The sequence below is a fragment of the Narcine bancroftii genome, chromosome 8 (genome assembly GCF_036971445.1).
Source record: "Narcine bancroftii isolate sNarBan1 chromosome 8, sNarBan1.hap1, whole genome shotgun sequence".
NCBI lineage: Eukaryota > Metazoa > Chordata > Chondrichthyes > Torpediniformes > Narcinidae > Narcine > Narcine bancroftii.
The window spans coordinates 84,178,850-84,195,792 of record NC_091476.1 but is presented as its reverse complement, the minus strand read 5'-3'; the positions used below and the strand labels follow the sequence as shown (position 1 = coordinate 84,195,792).

Below are 16,943 nucleotides of genomic sequence, written 5' to 3'. Positions count from 1 at the left end.
AACAAAGGACTCTACATCACCTTTGTTGACCTCACCAAAGCCTTCGACACCGAGAGCAGGAAAGGGCTTTGGCAAATACTAGAGCGCATCGGATGTCCCCCAAAGTTCCTCAACATGATTATCCAACTGCACGAAAACCAACAAGGTCGGGTCAGATACAGCAATGAGCTCTCTGAACCCTTCTCCATTAACAATGGCGTGAAGCAAGGCTGTGTTCTCGCACCAACCCTCTTTTCAATCTTCTTCAGCATGATGCTGAACCAAGCCATGAAAGACCCCAACAATGAAGACGCTGTTTACATCCGGTACCGCACGGATGGCAGTCTCTTCAATCTGAGGCGCCTGCAAGCTCACACCAAGACACAAGAGAAACTTGTCCGTGAACTACTCTTTGCAGATGATGCCGCTTTAGTTGCCCATTCAGAGCCAGCTCTTCAGCGCTTGACGTCCTGCTTTGCGGAAACTGCCAAAATGTTTGGCCTGGAAGTCAGCCTGAAGAAAACTGAGGTCCTCCATCAGCCAGCTCCCCACCATGACTACCAGCCCCCCCACATCTCCATCGGGCACACAAAACTCAAAACGGTCAACCAGTTTACCTATCTCGGCTGCACCATTTCATCAGATGCAAGGATCGACAATGAGATAGACAACAGACTCGCCAAGGCTCTGCAGTCTTATTCAAAGGAGGTTGCTGCCCGCCGAACTGTGAGGCGCCAAGATGCACAGTTTGAGGCGATATCAGCCCACTGGCAGTGGTCAATGTGGCAGGCACCAAGAGATTTCTTTAAGCAGTCCTTGTACCTCTTCTTTGGTGCACCTCTGACACGATGGCCAGTGGAGAGCTCACCATATAACACGATCTTGGGAAGGTGATGGTCCTCCATTCTGGAGACGTGACCTACCCAGCGCAGTTGGATCTTCAACAGCGTGGATTCAATGCTGTCGGCCTCTGCCATCTCAAGTACTTTGATGTTAGGGATGAAGTCGCTCCGATGAATGTTGAGGATGGAGCGGAGACAACACTGGTGGAAGCGTTCTAGGAGCCGTAGGTGATGCCGGTAGAGGACCCATGATTCAGATCTGAACAGGAGTGTGGATATGACACGGCTCTGTATACACTTACCTTTGTGAGGTTTTTCAGTTGGTTGTTTTTCCAGACTCATTTGTGTAGTCTTCCAAAGGCGCTATTTGCCTTGGCGATTCTGTTGTCTAAGTCGTTGTCGATCCTTGCATCTGATGAAATGGTGCAGCCGAGATAGGTAAACTGGTTGACCATTTTGAGTTCTGTGTGCCCGATGGAGATGTGAGGGGGCTGGTAGTCATGGTGGGGAGCTGGCTAATGGAGGACCTCAGTTTTCTTCAGGCTGACTTCCAGGCCAAACATTTTGGCAGTTTCCGCAAAACAGGACATCAAGCGCTGAAGAGATGGCTCTGAATGGGCAACTAAAGCGGCATCGTTTGCAAAGAGTAGTTCACGGACAAATCGCTCTTGTGTCTTGGTGTGAGCTTGCAGGCGCCTCAGATTGAAGAGACTGCCATCCGTGCGGTACCGGATGTAAACAGCGTCTTCATTGTTGAGGTCTTTCATGGCTTGGTTCAGCATCATGCTGAAGAAGATTGAAAAGAGGGTTGGTGCGAGAACGCAGCCTTGCTTCACGCCATTGTTAATGGAGAAGGGTTCAGAGAGCTCATTGCTGTATCTGACCCGACCTTGTTGGTTTTCATGCAGTTGGATAACCATGTTAAGGAACTTTGGGGGGCATCCGATGCGCTCTAGTTTTTGCTAAAGCCCTTTCCTGCTCACGGTGTCGAAGGCTTTGGTGAGGTCAACAAAGGTGATGTAGAGTCCTTTGTTTTGTTCTCTGCACTTTTCTTGGGGCTGTCTGAGGGCAAAGACCATGTCAGTAGTTCCTCTGTTTGCGCGAAAGCCGCACTGTGATTCTGGGAGAACATTCTCGGCGACACTAGGTATTATTCTATTTAGGAGAATCCTAGCGAAGATTTTGCCTGCAATGGAGAGCAGCGTGATTCCCCTGTAGTTTGAGCAGTCTGATTTCTCGCCTTTGTTTTTGTACAGGGTGATGATGATGGCATCACGAAGGTCCTGAGGCAGTTTTCCTTGGTCCCAACAAAGCATGAAAAACTCGTGCAGTTTGGCATGCAGAGTTTTGCCGCCAGCCTTCCAGACCTCTGGGGGGATTCCATCCATACCTGCTGCTTTGCCACTTTTCAGTTGTTCAATTGCCTTATATGTCTCTTCCTGGGTGAGGACCTCATCCAGCTCTAGCCTTAGGGGCTGTTGAGGGAGCTGGAGCAGGGCGGAATCTTGGACTGAGCGGTTGGCACTGAAAAGAGATTGGAAGTGTTCTGGTTGTGGATGGAGATCTTGTCGCTGAGGAGGACTTTGCCGTCTGAGCTGCGCAGCGGGCTTTGGACTTGGGGTGAGGGGCCGTACACAGCCTTTAGAGCCTCGTAAAAACCCTGAAGTCGCCAATGTCCGCGCTGAGCTATGTTCGTTTGGCGAGGCTAGTCCACCACTCATTTTGGATCTCCCGGAGTTTGCGCTGAAGATGGCTGCATGCGCGACGGAAGGCTTGTTTCTTCTCTGGCCAGGTCGGCTTTGTAAGGTGAGCCTGGTGGGCAGCTCGCTTCTTTGCCAGCAGCTCCTGGATTTCCTGGCTGTTTTTGTCGAACCAGTCCTTGTTTTTCCTGGAGGAGAAGCCCAGTACCTCTTCAGTGGATTGCAGTATGGTAGTCTTCAGCTGATCCCAGAGGGTTTCAGGGGACGAGTCCGTGAGGCGGATTGCATCCTCGAGCTTTGCTTTGAGGTTTGCCTGGAAGCTTCCTCTCACTTCGTCTGACTGCAGGTTTCCAACAATGAACCTCTTTCTGGGGGCTTTACTATTCCTGGGCTTTGGCTTGAAGTGAAGGTTGAGCTTGCAGCGAACAAGCCGGTGGTCAGTGTGGCATTCCGCGCTGGGCATGACCCTGGTGTGGAGCACATCTCGTTTGTCTCTTTCTCGTACCAGGACGTAGTCCAGGAGGTGCCAGTGTTTGGATCGGGGATGCATCCAGGTAGCGTTCAGGCTGTCCTTTTGCTGAAAAAGGGTGTTTGCAATGACAAGCCGCTGTTCTGCGCAGAGCTCCAGCAGGAGGCGCTCATTGTCGTTGCACTTGCCAATGCCATGCTTGCCCAGGATTCCTGGCCAGGTTTCTGAGTCTTTGCCGACGCGAGCGTTGAAGTCGCCAAGGATGACAACCTTGTCGGCTGTAGGGGTGCGTTGAATGAGGTTGCGCAGGTCAGTGTAGAACTTGTCCTTTTCTGCTGGTTCCGCCTGGAGGGTTGGAGCATCGACACTGATGAGGGTGATGCGACGCTTGTTTTGAAGGGGGAGTCGCATGGACATGATCCGGTCAGAGTGGCCTGTCGAGAGGTTTTCGAGTTTGGAGGCAATGGAGTTCTTGACCATGAAGCCTACACCAGATAGGCGTCGTTCATCCATAGGCTTGCCAGACCAGTAGAGTGTGTAGCCTGCGCCGCGTTCTTGGAGGCTGCATACATCTGCAAGGCAGACTTCACTGAGAGCGGCTATGTCGATGTCAAGTCTGAGGAGTTCATGTGCAATGAGGGCAGACCAAAGTTCAGGTCTGTCGGCCTTGTCTAGCATGGTTCTGATGTTCCAGCATGCTAGCTTGAGTTTGTGAGCATCTTTTGAGGGGGAGGATGTGGAGGGGGAGGACGTGGACCTATCCTCGGGCTGCGCAAAGGAGCTTTTAGGTGGAGTGCAGTGCGCGCAGTGCTGGTCCCACCCTTTACACCCATGGTTCGTGTGCCGTGGCCAAGCAAGCTGGGACGTGGCAGCGAGGTCCTTGGGTTGTAGGTTTTATATTGGAGTGGCCTTCTCCTATGCAGGTTTCTTACCCGGGCTGGAGGGGCCTGCGTCCCCTCCTAGGTCGGACCATACTGCCCGGACCGGGGCCGAGGCCGCTGCTGCTTTCCCTGTGTCCGGACTGGGGCCGCCGCCTCCTACTTTCTGCCCGGACCGGGGCCTCCGCCTGCCTCACTCGACCGAGGCTGGGGCCGCTGCCTCCCCTTCGCTCTTGCCCGGATCGGGGCCGCCGCCGCCTACCCTCTGCCCGGACCGGGGCCGGGGCCGGCGCTGCTTTCCCTGTGCCCAGACCGGGGCCGCAGCCTCCTTCTTTCTGCCCGGACTGGGGCCTCCGCCTGCCTCATTCAACCGAGGCCGGGGCCGCCACCTCCCTTTCGCTCTTGCCCAGATTGGGGTCGACGTCTGCCTCACTTGACCGAGGCCGGGGCTGCTACCTCCCCTTCGCTCTTGCCCGGATTGGGGCCACCGCCGCCTACCCTCTGCCCGGACCGGGGCCGGGGCCTCCGCTGCTTTCCATGTGCCTGGACCAGGGCCGCCGCCTCCTTCTTTCTGCCCGGACCGGGGCCTCCGCCTGCCTCACTCAACCGAGGCCGGGGCCGCCGCCTCCTTTTCGCTCTTGCCCGGATCGGGGCCACCGTCTGCCTCACTCGACCGAGGCCGGGGCCGCCGCCTCCCCTTCGCTCTTGCCCGGATCGGGGCCGCCGCCGCTTACCCTCTGCCCGGACCGGGGCCGGGACCAGTCAGAGAAAGAGAAGCAAAGGTGAGACCTCAATAGTCACTGTGCGTCTGTGGATTCGCCTTCACTGTTCTCGCAGCTTCTGCAGCCGCAAAGCATTTTAGATCAGTTCAAACTATCAGCAACCCGAGCCCGGATCTAAGCCTCTGACACGATGAGGAAGCCTTCAGCGTCCATAGCCCTTTCTTGTTATCAAGTTAAAGTTTTTTTGTCTTGGAAAATAGGTTAGAGTTTGCTATTACCTAGTCAAAGTGAATTGGAATCACTGATTTGTAATAGTTATGTAAATAAATTTATTTCTGTAATGTACAATTTACTTCAAAGGAATGCCTCCAAAATAGGGGTGAATAAGTCGAGGAAATCAGATATAGATTTATGTATTTAAAGATGGCATGCAGAACTTCATAGTTGTATACCATTAGAGAAGATTACGTATAGTTTATAAACTAAATATCACTTGTTTTGGAAAATATGGTGCCCATATTTACAAAATGTGGGTTTGTATGTTTGACAAACTCTCTGAAAATCTCCCTTCTCGGTCACCTCCAATATTAGAATTTATGCAACTGAAGAGGACACAAATGGCAGACTATTGGTGACTCAAGGTGAGTAACTCACGCAGGCTGTGGGCGACTTGTGTCCAAGGGACTCACATCAAGCTGCGGACAGCCAGAGATTGGCTGAAGGCATACAATGTATTGGAACCGGGTTGCAAGAGGGTGCCTTGGGCATTGAAGGCTTCCTAATGGTCGGACGTTTGGATCTGGAACTCAGGTTTGAACTGTGCGTCTGCAGAATATCAAGCACCATCATGCTGAGTACTGGTGCACCTCAGGGCTGTGTGATCAACCCGCTCCTGTTCAGGCTAATGACCTACACTGCATCGACAGATCCAGCTCCAACAAAGTAATCAAGGTTGCAGAAGGCACAACAGTATTTGACTTCATCAGCAACAATGACGAGTCGCACTACAGAGAAGAGGGAGAAAATCTCATGAAATGATGAGAAATTAACAACCTGAGTCTCATCATGGAGAAATTGAGGGAGATAATCGTGGACTTCAGCAGGACCATGAACAACCACCCTCCTCTACATATCAAACATTCGGACGTAGTGAGAGTGGAGGGAACCAAGTTCCTTGATGTTCACTTAACTAGTGGTCTATTGTGGACATTCAACATCTCCTCACTTGTCAGGAAGGCACAACAGCGACTGCACTTCCTGAGAAGTCTGAAGCGGGCAAGGCTATTGGCCACCATGTCAACCTTCTACAACTACAGGAGCTCCACCGAGAGTGTCCTGGCCAGCTGCATCACAGCGTGGTACTGTTGCTGCAGAGAAATGGATCGGAGGTCAATCCACAGGACCATAAGAGTGGCAGAGAAAATCAATGGAGTCACGCTCCCCCTCCCCTCACCCCATTGATGTAATCTACCGGTATTATTGTCTGAAGAGGGCAAAATCATTGAGGACCCATTCCACCCTGCACACAGCAACTTTCACTGCTCCCATTGGCAAAGAGATACAGGAGTATCAGAGCCAGCACCACCAGGCTGAGGAACAGCTTCTTCCCACGCGAAGTGAGAATGCTGAACGACCAAAGGAACTGCTCCCACTAACCATTCGAGACTCTCACTTGTACAAAATAATATTTATTTTTATAAATACAATACCTGTCATACATAAGTATTATTTGTCTGTTGTGTGTCTGCGTAGTTTGCACCAGGGGCTGGAGAACGCTGTTTCGTCAGATGACAATAAACTTGACATGCAGAGGCCATGGGGGCACTGAAAGTGAATCCATGGACACTGACTCTGAAGGGACACTTTCTCTGTCTGTAAGGGGTGCCAGGCAATTTCTGCTGATGGCAAATCTTTGTCTGCCTTACAGCAGACTAAATGCAATTTCATTAAATATTACATCTGTTTAATACATGATAATAAAACAATCTTGAATCAGGCCAACAACCTCAGCATTACAACCCTATCAAATTGGCCACACGATTAACATCCCTAACACCAGACCCTGAAACAGATGCTCTGTTCCAAGCTGTGTACGAAGAGATTACCCCAGGTAAAGAGGAAAAAAAATCAACAATGCTCTTATATCTATTCTTGAACAAATGCTAGATTGCCACTGACTCCAACCCACAACTGCTCAAAGTACAGAAGGAACATTGGGGCTGGTATTGTGGCCATGCATCAGGAACACACAGAACCCCTGTGTAATCAGCAGAAGGTCCACACAACTGGTCAGGCTATCCATCCACCAGACCTGCCAGTTACCTTGTGCCCCACCTGCGAGAAGAGGCTACAGGTTATGGAGTCATTAGCCACCCCATAATCTACAAGATCAGAATAGAAGAAAGTCATCCTCTATCCAAAGGGACTGTGAGGACGATTTTTTTATGGATTTGTTACAAATGTGTGAATACAATTCATCTGGTGAATTATTTTGAGTGTGACTATGTTATTTTTATCCTCTTTCTTTAATTAATATGTGCTCATTTCTGTTATCTCCCAAATGACACCTAGGGTATCTTCCGTCTATACTTTCACAGCTCTATTTCCACCTCAACCTAGTATTTTAAAATGTCAGTAAGAAGATTATCTAATTGTTTTACATTCCTTGCAATTTAATTTCAAGCTTCCATTTCACATTCTTAATTGTTTTTTGACATCCTTCCTCTGATCACATGCATTTTCCACTACATCTTCCTTTCTCAGCCCCTCAGTCAGTTATTCTCCACACCATTAGCCATCATCCTTATCTGTTACTATTTTAAAGCACTTCATATTATGACTCCTTTGATGTTCTTCTACCTTCATTATCTGCTCAGACTCATTCTGCAGAACCAAATCAGACCAGTGAATTCTCATTTTTATGTATTCTGCATTTATTGTAGAAATCTTTCATCCTCCTTACCTATCACTTTATTCCAATTCAACATTGGAATTGCTGAAAATTTGGAGGATTACTTGATGTGCAGGTACAGTGTTGCATATATTTTTAAAATTTGACGGCATATTTCTTCCTCCACCTCTTTCCTTTGAGGTCTGTACACTACATCAACTCATACAACTGTTCCTCTCATATCAAATACAGGTATACCCCACTTTACGAAACTAGAACATTCCTAAGAAACCTTTCATAAGCCAAAATGGCATAAAGCAAAGACCCATTCACTGCTATTGGAGGCCATTTTTGTAAAATCAAAAACCCATTCAAATCTTTTTGTAAAAACAAACACAGATTTCTTTGTAAAAGTGAATTTTCATAAAGCAGGGTTATCCTGCACCTCAATTCATGTGAATTCTATTTTTGTCTTTACTATTGTTCTGCCCCTTTCTTTATTGCCTGCATTACATGTAATGCCTACAACCTGCCTTCCTGAAAGCTCTTCTGCAGCACTACCAGTGTTTAGATGTGATCTCTCACATGCACATATATAGAAAATCCAAAGAGTGCATGGGGGGAGGTGGGGTCACTTAGGTGAAGTTTTAATGTCCTGGCCTTTACTTGGAGCCTGATTATTTTTTAGATTTTCACCATTTAAAAGCTTATTGGAAAACTCTGAAGGACTTCTTAGACAAGGTAAACAAACTTGAGTAGTGTACAATTCTCTTATTGAGAATCCTGCACATGGTTTTCAAAATGAAGAGCTCCTCTGAACTCTTCATGGAGACCCACTCTCCTGCAGTTTTTAAACTCATGAACCCTCTGCCTCTCAAACTGTTTTTTTGCACTAAACTGAAATTAATATTACATTCAACATCATGATGCTATTAAAGCTTACTGCCATCTACCAAGCCACTGCTAGCATGCCACTGTCCCTGTGGATAACAGAATAGGATTGGATCATAACCTGCACTTTGAACCCACATGCAGTTTTCTCAAATTAAGGGAAGAGTCTCTTTATGGCTGCCATTTATTCCTGGCACAGTTGTCTCAGTTAAAAGAAAATCAAAACATTTTTTTTTTCTAAGGAGGCTACAGAATTTACTTTTCAGTTTTAATTGGAAGAAATCAGAAAATTCATGTTCTCAGTAAAAATCAGAGGTTATTTCCCCAGCTTTTCTTTGAACCATTGCCTTGGGTTTTTTTTAATGTGTACACCAGAGTATAAATTTTAAATTAAAATTGCTTCTGGAAACTGGTACAGGTGATGCATTCCCTCAGTATTGCACAGGGCCTTGATGATAAATTTAATCAATTCTGAAGACAGCTGAGGGATTTTTTTCTGGTTATAACGTTCCATGGTATCTCACCACAATTTCTTTACTTTCTGAATGATCGGTGCTGGATTGATGTCATAATGATGTCATTCCATGGCCTGTGAACGGGGCTTTATGTCACGTTTACGTTGAGCATTTTAATCCCAAATTGCTGATATGAATGTGCTGCTCCATTTAGGGTGGCAAGGTTAATGTAGCAGTTAGCTCAGGTTCGAATCCAGCTCTACCTGCAAGAAATGTGTACATTTCCCCATACCATATGGGTTTACTCTAGGTGTTCCAGTTTTCTCCTATGTTCCAAAGATATTTGTGGTTAGTTGGTTAATTGGTCACTTAGGTGTATTTAGGTGATGTGGGCTCGTTGCCTGGAAGGACCTGTTCCCGTGCTGTATCTCTAATTTAAAACAAGTAGACCAGACTTCAAGCAACTGTTGATGCAATCGACTTGCAAGAGAAGATATAAGTTTAAATGCCACTATGTTTGAGTACTCTTGCTCAGGGCAACTGACATGCAATGAAAACACACATCGTGTGCTTCCCTGGTATTACTTCAGTCTAAAATCCCTTGCAGACAACATAGTTGTATTCACCAGAAGGACTACCTGATACAAGACGCTGACCTTCACACGGGGATTCAGGGACAAGCAATAAATGTTACTTCACTGACAACACCCTCCTCCCAGAAAACAAATTCCTGTCTGATAGAACCATGATCAAATTCTCCCAGCGTTTGGAACACTGGCAATGTAGGAGAAAGAGTTCAAGGTTAAAAAAATATACAAGTAAATGAATGCAAATGCTGCCATCTGCAGACAAAAGCAATCAAGTCAGCGCGCAGGAAATCTACATGAACTAATGGCCAATAGAGGGCAAGCAGCTTTATCACTAAGAAAGGTGAAAGTAGATCAGTGGTTTTTAAACTTCCTCCCTAAACTCATATTCCACCTTCAGTAATCCCTATGCTATAAGTGCTCTGTGATTAGTAAGAATTGCTGAAGGTGGGATATGAGTGGGAAGGGAAAGTTGAACCACTGCTCTAGACCCAATTGTAACTAAAATATTTTGCTTGAGAAAAATTGCCATTGGCCATTTCCTTTGGAATAATGAAACCGTGCACGTAACAAATGAACTAAGTACGATTAAAACTGGATTTTATTCTTATCCTGAGTGTTAACACCTCCATACAAGGCAGTGATGCAACCAGCCAGAATGCTCTCCACAGTGCACCTGTAGAAGTTTACGGGAGTTTTCAGTGATGTACCGAATCTCCTCAAACACCTCACAAAGTACAGACGCTGGTGAGCCTTCTTTGTAATTGCATCAATGTGGAGACTCCAGGACAGATCCTCGGAGATGTTAACACCCAGGAATTTGAAGTTCTTGACCCTCTCCACTACTAAGCCCTCGATGAGGACATGTTCCCCTGACTTCCTCCTGAAGTCCACAATCATCTCCTTGATTTTGCTGACATTGAGCACAAGGTTATTGTCGTTACACCATTCAACGAGCTGATCTACCTCCCTACTGTATGTTTCCTCATTGCTGTTTGTGATCCTGCTGACAACTGTGGTGTCATCAGCAAACTTGTAGATAGCATTGGAACTGTGCATGGCCGCACAGTCATGGGTGTATAATGAGTAGAGTGGTGGGCTAAGCACACATCCTTTGGGTACGCCTGTGTTGATAATTAGTAAAGAGGGGATGTTGTTTTGAATTCGTACTGACAGTGGTTTTTCAATGAGTAAGTCAAGGATCTAGTTGCAGAGGGAGGTACAGAGGCCTAGAGTTTATAGCTTCTTGACCAGCACTGAAGGAATAATGGTGTTGAAGGCTGAGCTGTAGTCGATGAAGAGCAGCAGTATGTATGAATTGCTGTTTTCGAGGTGATCCAGGGCTGAGTGGAGAGCCAGCGATATTGCATCTGCTATGGAGCGACTGTGATGATAGCCGAATTGCAGTGGGTCCAGATCTTTGCTTAGGTACGTGTTAATTCTGGCCATAACCAGCCTCTCAAAGTATTTCATCACAGAAGTTAGTGCTACTGGGTAATAGTCGTTGATGCAGTCCACAGTACTCTTCTTGGGAACTGGGATGATTGATGCCATTTTGAAGTTGGTGGGAACCTCTGGCTGCAGCAACGAGAGGTTGAACACTCCGGCTAGTTGGTTGGTGCAGATTTTCAGTACGCTGCCATATACCCCATAAAGACGCCTTGCGAGGGTTCACTCTCTTGTATGATGTTCAGACTTTGCCCTCAAAGACTGATATCACAGAGTTCTTAGCCTTTTCAGGGATTCTAGTAGTCACTGTTTGATTCTTCTCAAAGCAGGCATAGAAGGTATTCAGTCATTGGATAATGAAGCACCACAGCCAAGCAAAGGGTAATCATAGTTTAGGAATCAAGACCAAGCCAGACAACTACAAGTCTCAAATACCCTTCATGAAGTCCCTCTCTGCCACATTCACTATGTTGCCAAAAAAGATCTTAAGCCATGTATCCAGAGGCAAAATGCTGAGCCACGCTTAGCAGAAAAGGATATGTCCGAATCAAGGATAAATGGATTAACATTTAAAAAATTCTTGTGTTCTTGCTTACTGACATCTGTTGTTATCTCCTGAGGGGTAAAGAGGGCATTGATTCAGATTTCTTAATGCAAGTTAATGAGCTGTCTCTCTTCTGGGGTTCACATCTCTTCAGTCAGATTATACATCTGTCGGGGGTAGAAAGCAGGTGGATGACTGCAGTTTTCCAGTCAGCACAAGGTAAAATTGAGTTTAATATTCCTGCTTATCACCTCGTCTTCTACCCATCTTTTTCAATGGACTGTGTGTAGCACAACGCTTCAAAGACCAACCATCATCTGCAAATCCCAAGTCAGGCATGTTATGAATCACCTAGAGACGCTACCTAATCTCACTGTGAACCTAACTTCACAAGGACTCCAGAACTGCAAGAGAAATAGCCAATGCTACCTTTACAAAAAAATGGCCTTTCTATAATACCCATGTTCTGAGTACAACAGGCTTATTCAGTGGTACAGTAACAATGCAGGAACAGAATCAGCCACTATATTCTCATCACTCACCGTGTTCCCTAATCAAGTGCTGTGACCACTGGTGCTGTCTAACTAAATCAGTCTCTTCATAGCTTTCATATCATTGAACTCCAATTAATTATGGCCAAATAAATTTTCTTACATTTTTATTTAAATCTTGAAAAAACAATGTTGGTACATAAATTGATAAAGATTGGAATAGGTATTGTATTCTAGGAAAAATATTCATCTTCATACAATTTATCCTTCCTATTAAAGAAATTGGTAAATCCTTCCATCTTATTAAATCTTCTTTAATTTTATTCAGTAAAGGTATATAATTTAATTTAAATAAATTATTCAAATGTTTAGCAATATTGATTCCTAAGTATTTAACCGGCTCCTTCTGCCATTTAAATTTTGTCACTTTCTTAATTTGACTATAATCAGTCTCAATCATTGGTATCACTTCACTTTTATCAATATTTACTTTATCACCTGATATTAACCCATACTCTGCCAATTGAACGTTAAATTTTTTTAATGAACATTGTCCAATGTCATCTTTGGAAAGCTGGTCTGCAGTTGAAGCTTTCATCTATGCCTTTGTTACCCATAGATGTTGTATACCAACACACTCTCAACTGGCCTTTCTTGCTTGAGTCCCCTGTAAACTTGATTATCTGTCTAAATCCAAATGCTCGTGCCTAATTTCTGCCAATTCTGTTTATCCAACAACATAACCATAGAACCACAGAACGTTACAGCATAGAAAAAACAGGCCATTTGGCCTTTCTAGTTTGTGCCAACCATTATTCCGCTAGTCTCAATGTCCTGAACCCATTCCATAACCCTCCATGTACTATCCAATTTATTGTTAAAGCTTAAGATTGAGCCTGCATTCACCACACCAGATGGTAGCTCGTTTCACCCTACCACCTCTCTCTGAGTGCAAAACGTTCCCCTAATCTTCCCTGTAAGCCTTTCCCCTTTCAGCTTAAAACTGTGGAAAAAAAAAACCTACTCGTATCCACTCTGTCTATTCCTCTCATTCTTCTTCGCTCCAAGGAATTAAGTCCTAACCTTGAAATTTGTATATGTTCATATTTCTGACCTCTCACTGATTACCAAGCTCACTCAGGAGGGAGACCTTGGTCCACCTTGCCTGACCACAAGGTCAGAATTCCCTTTATAAAGTTCTCCGCATCCCTTTTTCACTTCCCCCCACCTCCTCCTTCAAGTTACAGAAATTTCATTCTTCCTAAACCTTGGTTATCTGCTCTCTCATGTTCTTATGCAACTTGATGTCAGAATTTTGTCATGAATACACCCAAATGAAAGATGTTTTGAAAAGGTAAAGTGACTATATTGAATAAAATTGATAAGGTTGCATTACGGCTGAAAATATAAACAAATATTTTTAAATTCATTGTAACTTTACTCCATAGTGATGAAAAACAGCATGTTCACCTTGAGGTGCATCATGTATCCATAAAATACCACTCACTTGTATGCTGCCGAAGTCAACATTCTCATAGTGGAAATGGGCACACTCAGCAAGCTTGGGAAAGTGCCCTTTCGTGATTGCCAGCCTGTAATAGACAAGAGGGCACCATTAATACTGACCAGGCAGGAACTTGTATCGTTAGCATCTTTCACAACTGTCAAACCATGCCACTGTTCCACTGGAACTACCTAATGTCAACACTCCCTTTGAATAGCCCTCTACTGTGCGTCTCTGAATAGACTGGCTGTGAAAATATGAAATAGAACAAAAAAGATTTTAAAATGGAAAAGTGAGCAGAACATATTTTTAAATATTAAATTTAGACATACAGCATGGTATAGGTCATTTCAGCCCATGTTCCCATCCAATTACACCCAATTAACCTACACCCTGATACAATTTGAATGGTGGGAGGAAACCGGAGCCCCCGGGGAAAACCGACACAGAAGTGGGAAGAATGTACAAACTACTTACAGGCAATGTGGGATTCGAACCATGGACCCGATCAGCAGTGCTGTAACAGCATTGCACTAACCACTACACTAACCACGTCGCCCAAAGAAGAATGACATGTTAAAGTGAAGGTCCTGTCCGAACTGTTTTAATTCAGTTTATTATAGACTCATTGCCAGATGCCACAGAGAGAGACAAAGTTTGGAACTCATAGGATAATGGACAGCAGGAATCACTGAAGCCCATCAAATCTGTGCAAATTCTTTCAGGAGAGCAGATGATGATCCTCTTTCCTCATACTCTCAGCGTTGTTTTACCCTTCGCGTATTCACGCAATTTGCTTTAAGGCTGGAGTTAAATAGTTTCCATCACCTATTGGATGAATAGAGCATTACCTCATGTTACTAACAGTATCACAGTCTGCAAAATTTATCAAATTGAACATCTGGATATCACATGTTCATTCACAGGAAGTAACTTCCCTTTATCTGCAAATATAACTTGCAAAGATGACTAAATATATTGATGAGAACAGTGTGTCATTGTGGTTTACGTGGTCTTTAGTAAGGCCTTTAACAAGATCCCATGTGGAAAGCTAATGAGTACCTGTTGGATCCAAGCCAAATTGGCAAATTAAGTCCAAAACTACCTTGTATAGGTATAACTCACTTTATAAAACTAGAACCTTTCATAAACCGATATGGCGTAAAGCTACTAAACGATTATCACTGATTTTATGGTAAAAAATTTTGAGCATTCCCAGACCCCAAAAATATCCCACCTAATCATACCAAGTAACACATAAAATAACACTAACACCCTGGACATACAAGGAACACACGCCTGTCTCTTCTATGCTCAGTACACTTAGTCCATGTGGGGGGGGGGGGGGAAGAGGGTGGGGGTGACACCAACCTTAGTGACGCCACTGGGATTTAGGAGAGAGAGGAAGAGGGTCATTTATCTATTGGCATCTCATTGTAGTTCCCGAGGAAGGAGATGCTCGGGATGCGTGTGCAGCCTCTCTAATGGCTCGCTGCTTTCTAAAAGTGAAAATCCTTTCATAAAAGCGAACACAGGTTTCTTTGTAAAAGCAAATTTGCGTTAAGCAAGTATTCGTAAAGCGGGGTATTGGGAACCAAAAAGTGATGGTGAAGGGGTATTTTTGTGACTAAAGCATGGTGCCAGTCGTGTAGCCCAGCAATCGGTGCTGGCATCCAAACAACTTATGTCAGGGTAGGAAGTAGGATTAATAAGTTTGCAGTTTATGGTGTTGCTGATGAGGTTAATTTAGGGTAGAGGATGATATTGACCAGAACATTGGAAGATGGAATTTAGTCCTAGTAAATGGAACAAAGGGACTTCAGTACACAAATCCAAAGATCCCTGAAGATGGCAGCACAGCTACATAAAATGGTGAAGAATGGACACAGGCTGCTGGCCTTCCATTACCTATGGTAGAGAGAACAAGAGCAGAAGAGGCTGATAATACACTAGTTAGGCCACATTTTCAATGCTGTGAGCAGTGCTTGTCATCACATTTAAGAAAGCATAGGCTTGCTCTGAAAGAGGAGATTCACAAAGAAGAAGCACTCTGAAGGAGGAGGTTCATAAAATTATGATACATGGAAAAGTAGACAGCTGCAAATTTTCACCAGAGATGTCTGAAGTGAGGAATAGTTTAGAAGAGAGTTGAGAAATAATTTTTTTCTGCTTTATAGATGGTAGAAATCCCGATGAACTGATTTGTTGTAGTCCACTGTATTTACAAACATTTAGTATACATCCCTACCTGCCCCTGAACTAAGGTGCTTGCTGCACTTCATAGAGCAGTTATGAGTTAACCACATTGTACAAATCATTTCTCCATTTGTTTGAAGCAGCCATTCTCAATGGGGGCCATACAACCCCCAAACCCCGAGAGACAAAGCACATTTAAGGGGGGGCACAGACTAGAATCATAAAATATTTTTTAATGTTTTTATGTAGTCAATAGGAGAGAATTATAAAAGAAACCAATTAAATTTTTTTTTGAGAATTTTATTTTTTATTTGCATCAATGACAAATACAATATAATTATCCATAATCATATAGAATAAAATGATGCAAAATGATACATAATTTTATATTTTCACCCCTCCTACCCTCCCCCTCCCCAAGAAAGTAGGAAAAAATCCAACCTGAATTTATCATATCATTCATTCATTCATTAAATTTCAAATTTAGAAATATAATCTTAATTAACTAGGGTGAGTTGGAATGGGAGAGCAGATGCTGTAGAACTCTTACCAATGAAATCCATATAGGGTTTCCAAATCTTATAAAATTTTTCTAGTTAATTCTATAAATTATATGTTATTTTCTCTGATGGTATACAATTTTGTAATTCTATTTGCCATCTCTTCCACCCCACATTATTATCTAATTTCCTCGTTACCGCCATACATTTTTGTTACTGCTATTGTTACACTTAGAAACTTCCTCTGGTAAACATCTAACTAACAAAAATATTTTTGGTCTTTCAGAACTTGTATCTTCTATTAAATAATGGAAGTGAAATACTCATATCTTCCCAAAACGTTTCTACTTTTTCACATTGCTCTACTGTATGTAAAAATGTTTCTACCTCTTTATTACATTTAAAACATTGATCAGAGCAATTTAAATTAAGTCCATGTAATTTATGTGGAGTATAGTATAACTGATGTAAAAAAAACTAAATTCTACCATTTGATATCTGACATTAATTGTGTTAGTTACACTCTCAACATAATTTTGACCATACTTCTTGGATTTGTATATTTAAATCTCTTTCCCATCTCAATTTAGATTTAAATAGATCTTTTTCTGCATCGTCTCTTGCAATTTTATATTCATATTAGTAATAAATATTTTAATAAACATATCAGTTACTAAATATTCAAATTGACTTTGTTTAGTTAACCTAACATTAAATCTTGACTTTCTTTTTAAATATTATTGATAATAAGAAGTTGATTATAAGAAAAAATAGTATTATTTGGTATATTATATTTGTCTTTCAATTGCTCAAAAGTCAAAAAAACAAAACCCAAAAAACAATCCT

The 16,943-nt window shown here is 43.7% G+C and overlaps 1 protein-coding gene across 11 annotated transcripts in view; it reads right to left on the bottom strand.

The window, feature by feature from the left end:
• arhgap32b (Rho GTPase activating protein 32b) overlaps nucleotides 1-16,943 on the bottom strand; it is a 618,422-nt gene that overhangs the window by 290,677 nt on the left and 310,802 nt on the right. For all 11 annotated transcript variants that reach the window (XM_069894391.1, XM_069894400.1, XM_069894389.1 and 8 more), the window contains one exon: nucleotides 13,405-13,489. In XM_069894391.1, coding sequence (XP_069750492.1) covers nucleotides 13,405-13,489 — 85 coding nt within the window. The remainder of the gene's footprint in view (nucleotides 1-13,404; nucleotides 13,490-16,943) is intronic.